Consider the following 19,681-nt stretch of genomic DNA (forward strand, 5'->3'; position numbering starts at 1 on the left):
CCATGAGTAATAAAGTCCTTTGTCTCTGACCCGGAGTCGTTGTGTGTTCTGCCAATAGTTTCACTGGATACAAAATTCTTGGCTGATAATTGTTTTGTATAAGGAGGCTAAAGACGGGACCACAATCCCTTCTAGGTTGTAGGGTTTTTGCTGAGAAATCTGCTGTCAATCTAATAGGTTTTCCTTTATAGGTTACCTGATGCTCCTTCATCTTGACTTTAGATAACCTGATGACTATGTGCTTAGGGGGTCATCTTTTTTGTTTGTTTGTTTGTTTGTTTTGAGATGGAGTCTTGCTCTGTTGCCCAGGCTGGAGTGCAGTGGTGCGATTTCGGCTCACTGCAACCTCTGCCTCCTGGGTTCAAGAGACTCTTCCACCTCAGCCTCCCGAGTAGCTGGGATTACAGGTGTGTGCCACCACACCTGGCTAATTTTTTGTATTTTTAGTAGAGAAGGGGTTTCACTGTGTTAGCCAGGATGGCCTCGATCTCCTGACCTTGTGATTCGCCTGCCTCGGCCTCTCAAAGTGCTGGGATTACAGGTGTGAGCCACTATGCCCGACCAGTGGTCATCTTTTTGCAATGAATTTCCCAGGCGTTCTTTGAGCTTCTCATGTTTGGAGATCTAGATCTCTAGCAAGGCCAAGGAAGATTATTCCCCTCAAATATGTTTTCCAAACTTTTAGATTTCTCTTCTTCCTTGGGAACATGAATTATTCTTAGGTTTGTTGTTTAACACAATCCCAAACTTCTTGGAGGTCTTGTTCATTTTTTAAAAATTCTTTTTTCTTTGTCTTTGTTGGATTGGGTTAATCCAAAAGTCTTGTCTTTGGGCTCTTAAGTTCTTTCTTCTACTTGTTTGATTCTATTGCTGAGACTTTCCAGTGTATTTCGCATTTCTCTAAGTGTGTCCTTCATTTCCAGAAGTTGTAATTGTTTTTGATTTACGCTATTTCTCTGGAGATTTTTCTGTCCATATCCGGTAACACTTTTTAAAATTTCTTTAAGTTGGTATTCACCTTTCTCTGCTGCCTTCTTGAGTAGCTTAGTAATTGATCTTCTGATTTTTTTTTTCTGGCAATTTCAGAGATTTCTTTTTGGTTTGGATCCATTGTTGGTGAGCTGGTGTGATCTTTTTGGCGTGTTAAATAACCTTGTTTTGTCGTATTACCAGAATTGGTTTTCTGGTTCCTTCTCCTTTGTAGACTATGTCAGAAGGAAGATCTGGGGCTCAAGGACTGCTCAGATTCTGGATTTAGCTACCCAGTGGAGCGTCTGGGCTCTGGGCTGGTATTGGGGGGTGTCTGCAAAGAGTCCTGTGATGTGATTCATCTTCAGGTCTCTTAGCTGTGGATATCAGCACCTGCTCCGTTGGAGGTAGCAGAGGAGTAAAGTAGACTCGCTGGGGGTCCTTGGTTGTATTATTTTTTAGTGTGCTGGTTTTGTGTTGGTTGGCCTCCAGCCAGGAGATGACACTTTCAAGACAGCATCAGCTGCAGTAGTGCAGGGAGGAAAACAGCTTGCCCTAGGGTCACCTGGATAAGTATTCAGGTTTCTCAGGTGGAGGATGGGGCCAGAAAGCTTCCAAGAGAGTATGTCCTTCGTCTTTGGCTACCAGGGCAGGTAGAGGAAGACCATCAGGTGGGGGCAGGGTTAGGGGTGTCTGAGCTCAGACTCTCCTTGGGTAAGGGTCACTGTGGCTGCTGTGCGGGGTTGGGGTGTGGTTCTCAGGCCAATGAGGTTATGTTTCCAGGGGGGTTATGGCTGCTTCTACTGCATCATGTGGGTCACCAGGGAAGTGGGAGAAAGCCAGCAGTTTCAGGGCTCACCCAGCTCCCATGCAGCCCAAAAGGCTGGTCTCATTCCCACTGTGTGCATCCCCAATCAATGCGCAGTTTGTTTCCAGGCAGCGGGTGAGCAGGGCTGGGAACTCGCCCCAGGCTACAAGCCTCCCTGCAAGCAAGCAGGGCTTTCAGGTTTCGTGCCTCCCCACCTGCTGCAGCTTCTGTGCTCACGTCTGCACTCACAGTTCACCCCCTCCCCTGAGTTCTGTCCAGGAAACTTCGTGTTCAGTTGAAATTGTTGCAAAGTTCAGCTGGAAGCTTCCTTCTCCCTGTAGTCTTTCCCCAATTCCATTGGCAGCCCTCCCCAAGGACCCCTGTGAGATGAAGTCAGAAATGGCTTCCCTGGGGACCACCAGTACCCTCAGGGCTCTTCCTGCTGCTTTCTCTACCCCCCGTATTTCATTCAGCTCTCTAAGTTCATCTCAGCTCCAGGTAAGGTCAAATCCTTCTCCCATGATCTGGACCTTCAGATTCCCCAGTGAGGATGTGTGTGCAGGGGTGGATGATCCCCCTTTCACACTTTCACACTTTGAGCACTCGCAGTTTTTCAGCTGTCTCCTGGAGCCTGCAGCAGCAATATGCTTCCTTCAAAGGGTCTGTGGGTTCTCTTGGCTTTCCTGGTATGTTCCTGCAGTAGTTCTTGGAGCAAAAATTCAAGACGTGAGTCTCCACATGCTGCTCTGTCCATCTGAGTGGGAGCTGCAAGTTAGTCCTGCTTCCTAGCCACCATTTTCTCCCCACATTAGCTTTTTGACTTTTCTTTATATATATATATATATATTTTTTTTTGAATTATACTTTAAGTTCTAGGGTACATGTGCACAACGTGCAGGTTTGTTACATATGTATACATGTGCCATGTTGGTGTGCTGCACCCATTAACTCGTCATTTACATTAGGTATATCTCCTAATGCTATCCCTCCCCCCGCCTTGACTTTTCTTTTTTATTAATTGCCTGTTCATATGCTTTGTCCATTTTTTTAGGGGTTGCTCTCTTGTTCATGTCAGAAGTTTCTTGTGCCTTCTAAATGGTGATCTCTTTTTGGTTTTGAACGTTGTATAAGTCATCTTTTATAAATAGAAATTCTCAATTCTTATACAAGTTTCTGGATGACAGTGCCCTCCAAGCAAAAATTCTAAATTTTCCTATAATGAAGTACATCTGAATTTTGGTCTATGATTTGTGCTTCTGAAATTGTGTCAAGAAGCCTTTTCTTTGTGTTAGCTAACAAAGGTTATCTCTCATATTTTCTAGCCTCTCTAACCCTCTCTGTTTGTCCATCTGTTTCTGTATCTCGTCCCATCTATATAGCTATTAATTAATTTCTCATTTAATTGATATTTGCTAGTTGTCACAACTGTGACTTGATGAAGATAACATAAACTCATAATAATATCCCTCAATAAGAAAAGGAACAATAAACTAGTGTCATTAGCCTATAAACCGTGTTAGATTAATTGGTGGATCAGAACACTTGAAATGTCCTGAAATCTTTCAGCTGACATTTGAAAGAAACTTACTATTATTTCTCCCCAAATTGGGCAAAAATCCTAGACAAATCATATGAAATTTAAATAAATAAAAGCTTTGAAGCTGAAAGAAATGTTTCTAAAAGACTAATAATGAAAAACAGATTTTGATCAAATATGATAAAAATGAAATTATTTTTCTTCCCCTAGGAAATGAGATTACAGGCCAGGTGTGGTGGCTTACACTTGTAATCCTAGCACTTTGGGAGGCCGAGGCAAGCGGATCATAAGGTCAGTAGTTCGAGATCAGCCTGGCCAACATGGTGAAACCCCTTCTCTACTAAAACAAAAATACAAGAATTAGCCAGGTGTGGTGGCATGCGCCTGTAGTCCCAGCTGCTCGGGAGACTGAGGCAGAAGAATCGCTTGAACCCGGGAGGCAGAGGTTGCAGTAAGCCAAGATCGCACCACTGCACTCCAGCCTGGGCGATCTAAAAAAAAAAAAGAAAAGAAAAAGAAAATCAGATTACAAAATCATTTGATGATAAGCAGAGATAACTGAAGAGTATGAGGACAAAAGAATGTAGGAGAAGAACTTTATAAAGCATTTAAGACAATTGCTAAATTAAAAAATTCCACATCTTCTAAATTTTGCATTGATTTTGGTACTGTATACTCTTTTAAATAGTTCCCATATTATTCCTTTTATCATTTAGATTCGCTATTTACATTTGTTATTTCTTTTCCCATTAGAATAATCTGGGTTATACCTAAGTTTATATTAAGAATCTTTTATTCTTTTTTTGTTTTTAAGAAGCTGAAGACCTCAGAAAACTTGATCAACATGAAATATGGTATGAAGTAGTACTCAATAAAGAGAAAACATGATGGTAATCTTGAAGAAAAGCACCATATTCATCTCTGTATGTCCTTCTGTGTCCCTCTCTGTCCCTGGGGGAGGGCCTCTCTGACCATCTCAGGCTGTCGTAGTGGGGATTCTGGAACTCTGGAGTGGAAGGATTCCTGAGACCTTTCTGGGCATATGCGAGGTCAAACACTAGTTTCATAATAATCTGTACACATTATTTACCTTTCTCACTCTTTTTTTTTTTTTTTTTTTCTGAGATGGAGTTTCACTCTTGTTGCCCAGGCTGGAGTGCAGTGGCACAATCTCAGCTCACTGCAACCTCTGCCTCCCGGGTTCAAGTGATTCTCCTGCCTCAGCCTCCCGAGTAGCTGGGATTACAGGCGCCCGCCACCACGCCTGGCTAATTTTTGTATTTTTAGTAGAGACAGGGTTTCACCATGTTGTCCAGGCTGGTCTTGAACTCCGGATCTCAGGTGATCCGCCCGCCTTGGCCTGATAAAGTGCTGGGATTACAGGCGTGAGCCACCGCACCTGGCACCTTTCTCACTCTTATTCTCTCACAAGCACAAGGTGGAAGTTTCCAGAGCCTACATGCTGTGATATTGTAGCAAATTAAACCCTGAAGCAGATATGAGAGTCCAGCTGCCTTCTATTAAGCCAGACGTTAAAGAGACTTGCAAAAGTGTGTAACATTTTTTCTCACTAGTTTTTTTTCTTAAAATATAGCTATTTTTCATTAAAATACATTATGTTAACATATATTTATTATTATTTAAAATAAATTAATAACTGAATATTTTAAAGATTTCTCAGTTTTAATATCTACTGTGGTGAGTATCAATAGATATAGTTAATATAAACAAAAACCCACGAAAGGCCTTCAGTAATTATTTTGTTTTGTTTTTTTTTTCGATGGAGTTTTGCTCTTGTTACCCAGGCTAGAGTGCAGTGGCACAATGTTGGCTCACTGAAACCTTTGCCTTCCAGGTTAAGGTGATTCTCCAGCCTCAGCCTCCTGAGTAGCTGGGATTACAGGTGCCTGCCACCACGTCCGGCTAATTTTTGTATTTTTAGTAGAGATGGGGTTTCACCGTGTTGGCCAGGCTGGTCTCAAACTCCTGACCTCAGGTGATCTACCTGCTTTGGCCTCCCGAAGTGCTGGGATTGCAGGCGTGAGCCACCATGCCCAGCCCAATAATCCTTTTTTTTTTTTTTTTCTGAGACGGAGTCTTGCTCTGTCACCAGGCAGGAGTGCAGTGGCATGATCTAGGCTCACTGCACTCTCTGCCTCCCAGGTTCAAGTGATTATCCTGCCTCATCCTCCCGAGTAGCTGGGATTACTGGCGTGTGCCACCACGCCCAGCTAATTTTTTTGTATTTTTAGTAGAGACAGGATTTCACCATGTTGGCCAGGATGATCTCGATCTCCTGACCTCGTGATCTGCCCTCCTCGGCCTCCCAAAGTACTGGGATTACAGGCGTGAGCCACAGCGCCTGGCCCCAGCCCAATAATTCTTAAGAGTGTAAACATGTCCTGAGATGGAAAATGTTTGAGAACCACCATTCTAGACATTTTCCTGAATTCTAGAGTGTGGGAGTGTAGAACCCGGAGCTTGGCTTCTGGAGCCTAGATTCTGGAATTTGGAGCTGGGATCTGAGGCTTGGCTGCAGCAGTGTGGGGCTGGCTTCCGGAACACAGATCTGACATGCTCATCTGCTGCGTGGGGTTTACTATCTGCCTTGAATCCTAAAGTCTGCCCCTGAGGGGTCTGGAATCTGGAATCTATTATCTTTAGTTGAACACCTCCAGTCTGCGTTCTGCTTTGCAGAGCTGGATTCTTTACCCGTGATCCGTTCTGGCATTTCAACTTCACATAGAGTAGGCCACTTCATGGTACTGTTTTCAACCAATCAAGCAAATGAATCGTTAGAGCCCTTTCTAATTCCCCTAGTTGCAATGTTAAACCCAATATTTCTGTTTAGTGGGTCCATATTAATAAATTCAGCCTGATCTAACCTTATATTCCTTCCACCATTATTCCATACCCACCCTTAATATGCATTCCCACATATATTTCCTGGATTTCTGTCTATATAATGGGTAATCCCGGCTTTGCCAGTTTCTAGTGACCTAACATCTCTGTGACTCATGTTATTCTACTTTAAAGTGAAAATAATAACAGTTCCTGTACAGAGTTTAGGGCTTCCCAAGATGACCCTCCATTGTGACATCAGTTGAGATTCCAGGAGAGTCCAAAAGATCATCCTTAAGGTTCAGTCGTTTGCTAGGATGCTCATGTTTGTGGTTTATTACAGCAAAAGGATACAGATGAAAATCTGGCAAGGGAGAGGTGAATGAGGCAAAGACAAGGAGAACTCAAAGTGCGAAGCTTCCAGTTTTCTTTTCCCAATGACATCGTGGAAAGCACTAACATCTCTGAGATGTGGCAATAGTCACAGTGTATTACTTCCAGGGAACTCGACTGAGCGTTGATGTCCAGAGATTTTTTTTTTTTTTTTTTGAGAAAGAGTCTCGCTGTGTGCCCAGGCTGGAGTGCAGTGGCACAACCTTGGCTCACTGCAAGCTCCGCCTCCCAGGTTCATGCCATTCTCCTGCCTCAGCCTCCCGAGTAGCTGGGACTACAGGCGCCTGCCACCACGCCCGGCTAATTTTTTGTAATTTTAGTAGAGACGGGGTTTCACTGTGTTAGCCAGGATGGTCTCGATCTCCTGACCTCGTGATCTGCCCACCTCGGCCTCCCAAAGTGCTGGGATTACAGGCGTGAGCCACCGCACCTGGCCGATGTCCAGAGATTTTTTGGGGGGCTCCATCACACAGACATGTTGACTGTCTTCATGGTTGACTTTTAGTATCCAGCCCCTCTAGAAATCTAGCTGATATGGTGTGGCTCAAAACCTTCAGCACAAATCACACCGTTAGACTATCTGGTGTGGCCCAAACCTTCAGGTGAACAAAGGCACTCTAATCTGGCAGGATATTCCAAAGCATTAGAGATGACCTCTTGCAAAGAAATGGAAAAGAAAAAGAAAGAAAGGAAAAAAAAAAAAAAAAAAGATGACCTCTCAGGCTCTGAGGGGAAAGGCCTGAGGTCTTTGAGCAAGGTCAGTCCTCTGTTGCACAGTCTCCCTCACAGGGTCATTGTGACGATCAAATGTGGTCACGTGTATGAGGCACCAGCACATGCCTGGCTCTGGGGAGTGCCGTGTAAGTGTATGCTTGCACTGCTGAATGGCTGGGATGTGTCAGGGATTATCTTCAGCACTTACAGATGCTCATCTCATCCTCACAGCATCACTATGGGGATGGGTATTACTGGCCTCATTTGATGGAGAAAGTGGCTGTGGCTCAGAAAGGGGGGACCACTAGACCAGGGACACTCTGGATGCTGGGGACTCCAGAGACCACGACCACGCACCAACTGCAGAGAAATTAATTGTGACCTGATGTCCCTGTCCTGGAGAGGGTGGAGGTGGACCTTCACTAACCTCCTACCTTGACCCTCTCTTTTAGGGCTCTTTCTGACCTCCACCATGATACTAGGACCCCATTGTATTCTGTACCCTCTTAACTCTATGAACCCCACTGCCCACTGCATCCAGCTGGGTCCCCTCCTATCTCTATTCCCAGCTGGCCAGTGCGGTCTCAGTGCCCAATTGTTTGTCAGTAACTCTGAAGGAGCTGACATCTTACTGACTTGCAAACAAATAAGCTAACTTGCCAGAGTTTTGTGAATGCTGGCAGAGTCCATGAGACTCCTGAGTCAGAGGCAAAGGCTTTTACTGCTCACAGCTCAGCAGACAGCATGAGGTTCATGTTCACATTAGTACACCTTGCCCCCCCCCAAATCTTGTAGGGTGACAAGAGCAGTCTAGGTGGATGCTGTGCACACAGGGTTTGTGCCACTGGTGAGAAACCTGAGATTAGGAATCCTCAATCTTATACTGGGACAACTTGCAAACCTGCTGAGCCTTTGTCTCTGATGAAGATATTATCTTTATGATCTTGGATTGAAAACAGACCTACTCTGGAGGAACATATTGTATTTATTGTCCTTGACAGTAAACAAATCTGTTGTAAGAGACATTATCTTTATTATCTAGGACAGTAAGCAAGCCTGGATCTGAGAGAGATATCATCTTGCAATGATGCCTGCTTTACAAACATCCTTGAAACAACAATCCAGAAAAAAAAAGGTGTTGCTGTCTTTGCTCAGAAGACACACAGATACCTGACAGAACCATGGAGAATTGCCTCCCAATACTGTTCAGCCAGAGCCTTCCACCCTTGTCTGCAGGACAATCTCAACATTCCACCATTAAATACTTTTTCTATCACATCCTGCTTCTTTATGCCTAACTAAGGTTCTAGGTCCCGATCGACTGTGTCTGGCAGCACTCCACTGCCAAACCCAGAATAAGGCAGTGCTCAGGATCCTGAAGGAGCATGGCTGGGGATCAGAACTTCTGGGTTTGAGTGAGGAGTGGGTCCAGCCTCTTGAATTTCAAAGGAGGAAGAGGCTGGATGTGAAGGTACTGGGGGAGGGAAAGTGTCAGTTCCGAACTCTTAGGTCAATGAGGGAGGAGACTGGTAAGGTCCCAGCTCCTGAGGTACTGATGTGGGAATGGCCTAAGAATCTCATATGCTCAGGAAGAAGGTGCTGGAATCCTGAGGGGTAGAGTTCTGGGTATATTTGTGGCTTAAGGCTCTTTGGCCCCTGAAGGGCAGAGGCTGGTACCATTAGTTCCAGGGTTTGGGGTGATAGTAATGGGATCTCTTGATTCCTCAAGAGTCCGAGGATCGAGGGTTGCCCATTCTTCCATCTTGCCACCTAATCCTTACTCCACTTGAGGGCATCACCAGCCCTTCTAGTTCCATGAAGGTGCCCCTGGGCACGCACAATCTGAGCATGAAAGATGCCCCAGAGGCCTTGGGTGTCATCCACTCATCATCCAGCATCCACACTCTGAGGGCGTGGCCAGCACCATGACGTCATGTTGCCGTGACTATCCCTGCAGCGTGCCTCTCCAGCCATCTGCCAACCGTAGAGCTGCCGACATCCTCCTCTGGTGGGAGTGGCCTGCATGGTGCCAGGCTGAGGCCTAGTGTCAGACAGGGAGCCTGGAATCATAGGGATCCAGGACTCAAAAGTGCTAGAGAATGGCCGTATGTCGCCATCCATGAAATCTCAAGGGCTTCTGGGTGGAGGGTACAGGGACCTGAACTTATGGGTTTTCCCCAGGCCCACTGCTCTCCCAAGTGAGTCTCCCAGATACGAGGCACTGTGCCAGCATCAGCCTTATCTCCACCACATCTTGTAAAAGGGACTACCCAGGGCCCTGATGAACACCATGGTGTGTACAGGAGTAGGAGGCGGAGGCACAGACTCCTGTGAGGTCACAGCCAAGGGAGCATCATCATGGGTGGGGAGGAGGCAATGGACAGGCTTGACAACTGGGATGTGGTTGTATTTGGTTTTCTTTGGTTAGATAAAGTGCTGGGTATAGGATTGAGAGTGGAGTATGAAGACCAGTTAGGATGGAGGATCAGATTGGCGTTGGGTTAGAGATGGGGTAAAATTGTGCTTCAGATGAGTTTGGGATTGACACTGTGGAGGTGGTTTGGGATGGCATGGCTTTGGCATGGAAATAGATTTGTTTTGATGTTGGCTCAGAAATCCATGGGGATTGAATTGGGGATGAAGCTGGGTTTGATTTTGGAGGCAGAAGACGTGGAAGTAGCTGTCAGATTTGACAGTGGCCATGAGTTTTGTTTGATGGGGAATCAAACAATGGGGGAAGACATAAGGGTTGGCTTGTTAGGTTAAGTTGCATTGGGTTGATGGGGTCGGGGCTGTGTATAATGCAGTTGGATTGGTTTGTATTAAATTCGGTTGGGTCAGGTTTTGGTTGAGGATGAGTTGAGGATATGCTTGGGGACACCGGATCCATGAGGTTCTCACTGGAGTGGAGACAAACTTCCTTTCCAGGATGAATCCGGGGAAGCCTTAATTCACGTGTAGGGGAGGTCAGGCCACTGGCTAAGTATATCCTTCCACTCCAGCTCTAAGATGGTCTTAAATTGTGATTATCTATATCCACTTCTGTCTCCCTCACTGTGCTTGGAGTTTATCTGATCACTCAACTAGAAACAGGGGAAGATTTTATCAAATTCTTTTTTTTTTTTTTTTTTTTTTTTTGAGGCAGAGTCTCACTCTGTCGCCCAGGCTGGAGTGCAGTGGCACAATCTCGGCTCACTGCAACCTCTGCCTCCCAGGTTCAAGTGATTCTCCTGCCTCAGCCTCCTGAGTAGCTGGGATTACAGGCGTGCACCACCACGCCCAGCTAATTTTTGTATTTTTAGTAGAGATGGGGTTTCACCAATATTTGCCAGGCTGGTCTCGAACTCCTGACCTCGTGATCCACCCGCCTCGGCCTCCCAAAGTGCTGGGATTACAGGCGTCAGCCACCGCGCCCAGCCACTTTTGTCAAATTATTGAGACACAGCTAGGGCTGGATCAAGTGAGCTACTCTGGTTTTATTGAACAGCTGAAATAACCAACTTTTTGGAAATTGATGAAATCTTATGGAGTTAACAGTGGAGGTACCAGGGCTCTTAAGAGTTCCCGATTCTCTTCTGAGACTACAAATTGTGATTTTGCATGCCACCTTAATCTTTTTTTTTTTTTTTTTTTTAATCAAGGTTTCGGTCTCATTCTATTTCCCAGGCTGGAGTTCAATGGTGTGATCACAGCTCACTGTAGCCTTGAACTCCTGGCCTTAAGAGATTCTCCTGCTTCAGTCTCCCAATAGCTAAGACTACAGTGGTCCACCACCATATCCAGGTAATTTTTAAATTTTTGGGGGGGCCAGGCACAGTGGCTCACGCCTGTAATCCCAACACCATGGGAGGCTGAGGTGGGTGGATCACAAGGTCAGGAGTTCGAGACCAGCCTGACCAACATGGTGAAACTCTGTCTCTACTAAAAAAAAAAATAGAAAAATTAGCCAGGCGTGGTGGCATGCAGCACCTGTAATCCCAGCTACTCAGGAGGCTGAGGCAGGAGAATCACTTGAACCCAGGAGGCAGAGGTTGCAGTGAGCTGAGATTGCGCCACTGCACTCCAGCCTGGGTGACAGAGTGAGACTCCGTCTCAAAAAAAAAATTTTTTTTTTTTTTTTTGTAGAGATGGATCTTGCTTTGTTTCTCTGGTTGGCCTTGAACTCCTGGCTTCAAGTGATCCTCCTACCTTGGCCTCGGAAAGTGTTGGGATTACAGGCGTGAGCCACCATGACTGACCTGTCGTTTAATCTTGAGATACATAAACCTGGCTCCTAAAGGCTAAATATTTTGTTGGAGAAGGGGCATTGGATTTTGCATGAGGATGATTCTGACCTGGGAGGGCAGGTCAGCAGGCATCTCTGTTGCACAGATAGAGTGCACAGGTCTGGAGAACAAGGAGTGGGGGGTTATTGGAATTCCACATTGTTTGCTGCACGTTGGATTTTGAAATGCTAGGGAACTTTGGGAGACTCATATTTCTGGGCTAGAGTATCTGTGGACCATAAGATCTTTTTATGATGACAGTAGCAATGTATCTGTGGAGCTGGATTCTGGGTTGGGAGTGCAAGGAAAAGAGAGTACTAAATGCCAAGACATCTATTTCAGGAGCATGAGAAATAAAAGTTCTAGTTTCTGGGCTCAGAGTGGTGCAGGGATCAGGGAGTCTCACAATCCCCTGAGTGCTGGTGTTTTAGGGCACACTGGGTCTTGGAGTGCAAAGGATCTAGGCACGTGAGGCTTTGTATGAAGAATCGGGGATCGTACCCACCCCTGTTTCTGTTTCATCCTGGGCCTGTCTCCTCTGCCTTTGTCCCCTAGATGAAGTCTCCATGAGGTACAGGGCCTGGTGCATCCAGGGTGATCTAGTAATTACAGAACAGCAAGTGCTAGCTCTCCCTTCCCTTCCACAGCTCTGGGTGTGGGAGGGGGTTGTCCAGCCTCCAGCAGCATGGGGAGGGCCTTGGTCAGCCTCTGGGTGCCAGCAGGGCAGGGGCGGAGTCCTGGGGAGTGAAGGTTTTATAAGGCTCCTGGGGGAGGCTCCCCAGCCCCAAGCTTACCACCTGCACCCGGAGAGCTGTGTCACCATGTGGGTCCTGGTTGTCTTCCTCACCCTGTCCGTGACGTGGATTGGTGAGAGGGGCCATGGCTGGGGGGATGCAGGAGAGGGAGCCAGTCCTGACTGTCAAGCTGAGGCTCTTTCCCCCCCACCCAGCACCCCAGCCCAGACAGGGAGCTGGGCTCTTTTCTGTCTCTCCCAGCCCCACTCCAAGCCCGTACCCCCAGCCCCTCCATATTGCAACAGTCCTCACTCCCACACCAGGTCCCCGCTCCCTCCCACCTACCCCAGAACTTTCTCCCCATTGCCCAGCCAACTCCCTGCTCCCAGCTGCTTTACTAAAGGGGAAGTTCCTGGGCATCTCCGTGTTTCTCTTTGTGGGGCTCAAAACCTCCAAGGACCTCTCTCAATGCCATTGGTTCCTTGGACCCTATCACTGGTCCACCTCCTGAGCCCCTCAATCCTATCACAGTCTACTGAGTTTTCCCATTCAGCTGTAAGTGTCCAACCCTATCCCAGAGACCTTGATGCTTGGCCTCCTAATCTTGCCCTAGGATACCCAGATGCCAACCAGACACCTCCTTCTTCCTAGCCTGGCTATCTGGCCTGAGACAACAAATGGGTCCCTCAGTCTGGCAATGGGACTCTGAGAACTCCTCATTCCCTGACTCTTAGCCACAGATTCTTCATTCAGTGGCGCACATTTTCCTTAGGAAAAACTTGAGCATCCCCAGCCTCATTCCCTGACTCTTAGCCCCAGACTCTTCATTCAGTGGCCCACATTTTCCTTAGGAAAAACATGAGCATCCCCAGCCACAACTGCCAGATCTCTGATTCCCTAAATCTGCATCCTTTTCAAAACCTAAAAACAAAAAGAAAAACAAATAAAACAAAACCAACTCAGACCAGAACTGTTTTCTCAACCTGGGACTTCCTAAACTTTCCAAAACCTTCCTCTTCCAGCAACTGAAGCTCGCCATAAGGCACTTATCCCTGGTTCCTAGTACCCCTTATCCCCTCAGAATCCACAACTTGTACCAAGTTTCCCTTCTCCCAGTCCAAGACCCCAAATCACCACAAAGGACCCGATCCCCAGACTCAAGATATGGTCTGGGCACTGTCTTGTGTCTCCTACCCTGATCCCTGGGGTCAACTCTGCTCCCAGAGCATGAAGCCTCTCCACCAGCACCAGCCACCAACCTGCAAACCTAGGGAAGATTGACAGAATTCCCAGCCTTTCCCAGCTCCCTCTGCCCATGTCCCAGGACTCCCAGCCTTGGTTCTCTGCCCCCATGTCTTTTCAAACCCACATCCTAAATCCGTCTCCTATCTGAGTCCCCCAGTTCCTCCTGTCAACCCTGATCCCCCTGATCTAGCACCCCCTCTGCAGGCGCTGCACCCCTCATCCTGTCTCGGATTGTGGGAGGCTGGGAGTGCGAGAAGCATTCCCAACCCTGGCAGGTGCTTGTGGCCTCTCACGGCAGGGCAGTCTGCGGTGGTGTTCTGGTGCACCCCCAGTGGGTCCTCACAGCTGCCCACTGCATCAGGAAGTGAGTAGGGGCCTGGGGTCTGGGGAGGAGGTGTCTGTGTCCCAGAGGAATAACAGCTGGGCATTTTCCCCAGGATAACCTCTAAGGCGAGCCTTGGGACTGGGGGAGAGAGGGAAGGTTCTGGTTCAGGTCACATGGGGAGGCAGGGTTGGGGCTGGACCACCCTCCCCATGGCTGCCTGGGTCTCCATCTGTGTCCCTCTATGTCTCTCTGTGTTGCTTTCATTATGTCTCTTGGTATCTGGCTTGGGTTGTGTCTCTCCGTGTGACTATTTTGTTCTCTCTCTCCCTCTCTTCTCTGTCTTCAGTCTCCATATCTCCCCCTCTCTCTGTCCTTCCCTGGTCCCTCTCTAGCCAGTGTGTCTCACCCTGTATCTCTCTGCCAGGCTCTGTCTCTCGGTCTCTGTCTCACCTGTGCCTTCTCCCTACTGAACACACGCACGGGATGGGCCTGGGGGGACCCTGAGAAAAGGAAGGGCTTTGGCTGGGCACGGTGGCTCACACCTGTAATCCCAGCACTTTGGGAGGCCAAGGCAGGTAGATCACCTGAGGTCAGGAGTTCGAGACCAGCCTGGCCAACTGGTGAAACCCCATCTCTACTAAAAATACAAAAAATTAGCCAGGCGTGGTGGCGCATGCCTGTAGTCCCAGCTACTCAGGAGGCTGAGGGAGGAGAATTGCTTGAACCTGGGAGGTGGAGGTTGCAGTGAGCCGAGACCGTGCCACTGCACTCCAGCCTGGGTGACAGAGTGAGACTCCGCCTCAAAAAAAAAAAAAAAAAAAAAAAGAAAAGAAAAGGAAGTGTTTTATCCCTGATGTGTGTGGGTATGAGGGTATGAGAGGGTCCCTCTCACTCCATTCCTTCTCCAGGACATCCCTCCACTCTTGGGAGACACAGAGAAGGGCTGGTTCCAGCTGGAGCTGGGAGGGGCAATTGAGGGAGGAGGAAGGAGAAGGGGGAAGGAAAACAGGGTATGGGGGAAAGGACCCTGGGGAGGGAAGTGGAGGATACAACCTTGGGCCTGCAGGCCAGGCTACCTACCCACTTGGAAACCCACGCCAAAGCTGCATCTACAGCTGAGCCACTCTGAGGCCTCCCCTCCCCGGCGGTCCCCACTCAGCTCCAAAGTCTGTCTCCCTTTTCTCTCCCACACTCTATCATCCCCTGGATTCCTCTCTACTTGGTTCTCATTCTTCCTTTGACTTCCTGCTTCCCTTTCTCATTCATCTGTTTCTCACTTTCTGCCTGGTTTTGTTCTTCTCTCTCTCTTTCTCTGGCGCATGTCTGTTTCTCTATGTTTCTGTCTTTTCTTTCTCATCCTGTGTATTTTCGGCTCACCTTGTTTGTCACTATTCTCCCCTCTGCCCTTTCATTCTCTCTGTCCTTTTACCTTCTTCCTTTTTCCCTTGGTTTCTCTCAGTTTCTGTATCTGCCCTTCACCCTCTCACACTGCTGTTTCCCAACTCGTTGTCTGTATTTTTGGCCCGAACTGTGTCTTCCCCAACCCTGTGTTTTTCTCACTGTTTCTTTTTCTCTTTTGGAGCCTCCTCCTTGCTCCTCTGTCCCTTCTCTCTTTCCTTATCATCCTCGCTCCTCATTCCTGCATCTGCTTCCTCCCCAGCAAAAGCGTGATCTTGCTGGGTCGGCACAGCCTGTTTCATCCTGAAGACACAGGCCAGGTATTTCAGGTCAGCCACAGCTTCCCACACCCGCTCTACGATATGAGCCTCCTGAAGAATCGATTCCTCAGGCCAGGTGATGACTCCAGCCACGACCTCATGCTGCTCCGCCTGTCAGAGCCTGCCGAGATCACGGATGCTGTGAAGGTCATGGACCTGCCCACCCAGGAGCCAGCACTGGGGACCACCTGCTATGCCTCAGGCTGGGGCAGCATTGAACCAGAGGAGTGTACGCCTGGGCCAGATGGTGCAGCCGGGAGCCCAGATGCCTGGGTCTGAGGGAGGAGGGGACAGGACTCCTGGGTCTGAGGGAGGAGGGCCAAGGAACCAGGTGGGGTCCAGCCCACAACAGTGTTTTTGCCTGGCCCGTAGTCTTGACCCCAAAGAAACTTCAGTGTGTGGACCTCCATGTTATTTCCAATGACGTGTGTGCGCAAGTTCACCCTCAGAAGGTGACCAAGTTCATGCTGTGTGCTGGACGCTGGACAGGGGGCAAAAGCACCTGCTCGGTGAGTCATCCCTACTCCCAAGATCTTGAGGGGAAAGGTGAGTGGGAACCTTAATTCTGGGCTGGGGTCTAGAAGCCAACCAGGCGTCTGCCTCCCCTGCTCCCCAGCTGTAGCCATGCCACCTCCCCGTGTCTCATCTCATTCCCTCCTTCCCTCTTCTTTGACTCCCTCAAGGCAATAGGTTATTCTTACAGCACAGCTCATCTGTTCCTGCATTCAGCATACGGTTACTAGGCACCTGCTATGCACCCAGCACTGCCCTAGAGCCTGGGACATAGCAGTGAACAGACAGAGAGCAGCCCCTCCCTTCTGTAGCCCCCATGCCAGTGAGGGGCACAGGCAGGAACAGGGACCACAACACAGAAAAGCTGGAGGGTGTCAGGAGGTGATCGGGCTCTGGGGGATGGAGAAGGGGTGGGGAGTGTGACTGGGAGGAGACATCCTGCAGAAGGTGGGAGTGAGCAAACACCTGCCGTAGGGGAGGGGAGGGGAGGGCCCTGCGGCACCTGGGGGAGCAGAGGGAACAGCATCTGGCCAGGCCTGGGAGGAGGGGCCTAGAGGGCGTGAGGAGCAGATTGGAGGTTGCCTGGCTGGAGTGAGGGATCGGGGCAGGGTGCGAGAGGGAAGAAAGGACCCCTCCTGCAGGGCCTCACCTGGGCCACAGGAGGACACTGCTTTTCCTCTGAGGAGTCAGGAGCTGTGGATGGTGCTGGACAGAAGCAGGACAGGGCCTGGCTCAGGTGTCCAGAGGCTGCCGCTGGCTTCCCTTTGGGATCAGACTGCAGGGAGGGAGGGCGGCAGGGGTGTGGGGGGAGTGATGATGAGGATGACCTGGGGGTGGCTCCAGGCCTTGTCCCCGCCTGGGCCCTCACCCAGCCTCCCTCACAGTCTCCTGGCCCTCAGTCTCTCCCCTCCACTCCATCCTCCATCTGGCCTCAGTGGGTCATTCTGATCACTGAACTGACCGTACCCAGCCCTGCCCATGGCCCTCCATGGCTCCCCAATGCCCTGGAGAGGGGACATCTAGTCAGAGAGTAGTCCTGGAGAGGTGGCCTCTGCGATGTGCCTGTGGGGGCAGCATCCTGCAGATGGTCCCGGCCCTCATCCTGCTGACCTGTCTGCAGGGACTGTCCTCCTGGACCTTGCCCCTTGTGCAGGAGCTGGACCCTGAAGTCCCCTCCCCATAGGCCAAGACTGGAGCCTTATTCCCTCTGTTGGACTCCCTGCCCATATTCTTGTGGGAGTGGGTTCTGGAGACATTTCTGTCTGTTCCTGAGAGCTGGGAATTGCTCTCAGTCATCTGCCTGCGCGGTTCTGAGAGATGGAGTTGCCTAGGCAGTTATTGGGGCCAATCTTTCTCACTGTGTCTCTCCTCCTTTACCCTTAGGGTGATTCTGGGGGTCCACTTGTCTGTAATGGTGTGCTTCAAGGTATCACGTCATGGGGCCCTGAGCCATGTGCCCTGCCTGAAAAGCCTGCTGTGTACACCAAGGTGGTGCATTACCGGAAGTGGATCAAGGACACCATCACAGCCAACCCCTGAGTGCCCCTGTCCCACCCCTACCTCTAGTAAATTTAAGTCCACCTCACGTTCTGGCATCACTTGGCCTTTCTGGATGCTGGACACCTGAAGCTTGGAACTCACCTTGCCAAAGCTCGAGCCTCCTGACTCCTACTGACCTGTGCTTTCTGGTGTGGAGTCCAGGGCTGCTAGGAAAAGGAATGGGCAGACACAGGTGTATGCCAATGTTTCTGAAATGGGTATAATTTCGTCCTCTCCTTCGGAACAGTGGCTGTCTCTGGAGACTTCTCACTCAGTTTCAGTGAGGACACACACAAAGACGTGGGTGACCATGTTGTTTGTGGGGTGCAGAGATGGGAGGGGTGGGGCCCACCCTGGAAGAGTGGACAGTGACACAAGGTGGACACTCTCTACAGATCACTGAGGATAAGCTGGAGCCACAATGCATGAGGCACACACACAGCAAGGATGACACTGAAAACATAGCCCACACTGTCCTGGGGGCACTGGGAAGCCTAGATAAGGCCGTGAGCAGAAAGAAGGGGAGGGTCCTCCTATGTTGTTGAAGGAGGGACTAGGGGGAGAAACTGAAAGCTGATTAATTACAGGAGGTGTGTTCAGGTCCCCCAAACCACCGTCACATTTGATGATTTCCTAGCAGGACTTACAGAAATAAAGAGCTATCATGCTGTGGTTTATTATGGTTTCTTACATTGATAGGATACATACTGAAATCAGCAAACAAAACAGACGTATAGATTAGAGTGTGGAGAAAACAGAGGAAAACTTGCAATTACGAAGACTAGCAACTTGGCTTTACTAAGTTTTCAGACTGGCAGGAAGTCAAACCTATTAGGCTGAGGACCTTGTGGAGTGTAGCTGATCCAGCTGATAGAGGAACTAGCCAGGTGGGGGCCTTTCCCGGTGGGTGTGGGACATATCTGGCAAGATTTTGTGGCACTCCTGGTTACAGATACTGGGGCAGCAAATAAAACTGAATCTTGTTTTCAGACCTTATACTGTGTAATTGTAAGTGGACATTTAGTAATGTACAGGGGGTCAGGGAAAGACGGGGGATAGTGAATGCACCTGTGGGACTGGTTTGGTTTTGTGATTGAGTAACCCATGGAGTTATCTCTGCAATGATGAATTGTTTGAAAGAAACCTGATTGTTTTTATATTGAATTAGAAGTTAATAAGCATGCTGAAAGATAAGAGAAGATGTTAGGAATATTGAGCAAGACTAACATACATAAAATATGAGAAAAAGTAGGTAGGAAATATTAGGTTGGAAAAATATGATAATTGGAAAAAGTAAAAAAAAAATGGATTAATAGAATTGAGTAGAGGTGAAGAACGCAATAGTGACATTTTAGACCAGACTGAAGAAAAATGTCAAAGAAATACTGAATGATGTGAGTGCTGGCAGTGCAGATACTGAACACTAAAGACTCAGGAAGAGAGAAGAATAGGAGAGGAGGAAACACATGACTGAACACTGAAGGCAGGTTTTTTTTTTTGTCTTTTTTTTTTTTTTTTTTTCACAGAGTTTCACTCTTATCGCCCAGGCTGGAGTGCAATGGCTCAGTCTCGGCTCACTGCAACCCCTGCCTCCCAGTTCAAGTGATTCTCCTGCTTCAGCCTCCCCAGTAGCTAGGATTACAGGTGCACACCACCACACCTGGCTAATTTTGCATTTTTAATAGAGACGGGGCTTCTCCATGTTGGTCAGGCTGGTCACGAGCTCCTGACCTCAGGTGATCCACCTGCCTTGGCCTCCCAAAGTGCTGGGATTGATTACAGGCGTGAGCCACCGCACCCAGCCTGAAGGTAAGTTTTATAGAATTTAAAATACCTGAACGACCTCAGATCAATAGAATCCATAGAGTGTGATTGAGTAGAAAGAAGGAAAGGCTATGAAACAAAAAAGAAAACTAGTATTGTCATCGACAAAAAATGTCATTGACAAAGCCCTGGAGAGAAAGGATGGCGGAAATATTGAAGGAAAAGAATGTAGAACTGGAATATAAATTCCTTCCAACAGTTTGGCAGTGTGTATCAATAGCCTTTTTTAGACAATGCAACGTTCTCATACATTGCT

The 19,681-nt window shown here is 48.4% G+C and overlaps 1 protein-coding gene and 1 long non-coding RNA gene across 5 annotated transcripts in view; both read left to right on the top strand.

The window, feature by feature from the left end:
- Window positions 1-8,537, top strand: part of LOC134757700 (uncharacterized) — a 20,562-nt gene extending 12,025 nt beyond the window's left edge. Inside the window, exon 3 of the long non-coding RNA XR_010132035.1 lies at window positions 8,305-8,537. This is a non-coding gene — a long non-coding RNA (uncharacterized lncRNA). The remainder of the gene's footprint in view (window positions 1-8,304) is intronic.
- A 3,770-nt stretch (window positions 8,538-12,307) lies between these two features.
- Window positions 12,308-18,572, top strand: KLK3 (kallikrein related peptidase 3). 4 transcript variants are annotated; one of them, XM_063702033.1, is made up of 5 exons: window positions 12,308-12,394; window positions 13,711-13,870; window positions 15,492-15,778; window positions 15,922-16,058; window positions 16,998-17,635. In XM_063702033.1, the coding sequence occupies exons 1-5, from the start codon at window positions 12,349-12,351 to the stop codon at window positions 17,094-17,096; spliced, it is 729 nt and encodes a 242-aa protein (XP_063558103.1). In that variant the 5' UTR covers window positions 12,308-12,348; the 3' UTR covers window positions 17,097-17,635. The 4 variants fall into 4 exon arrangements, with proteins under 4 accessions (XP_063558103.1, XP_018871682.4, XP_063558102.1 ...); XM_019016137.4 differs by having other exon boundaries at window positions 12,314-12,394; window positions 15,922-16,095; window positions 17,446-18,572; XM_063702032.1 differs by having other exon boundaries at window positions 12,314-12,394; window positions 17,446-18,572.
- Window positions 18,573-19,681: the final 1,109 nt, after the last annotated feature.

This window comes from Gorilla gorilla, chromosome 20 (assembly GCF_029281585.2).
Source record: "Gorilla gorilla gorilla isolate KB3781 chromosome 20, NHGRI_mGorGor1-v2.1_pri, whole genome shotgun sequence".
Taxonomy (NCBI): Eukaryota; Metazoa; Chordata; class Mammalia; order Primates; family Hominidae; genus Gorilla; species Gorilla gorilla.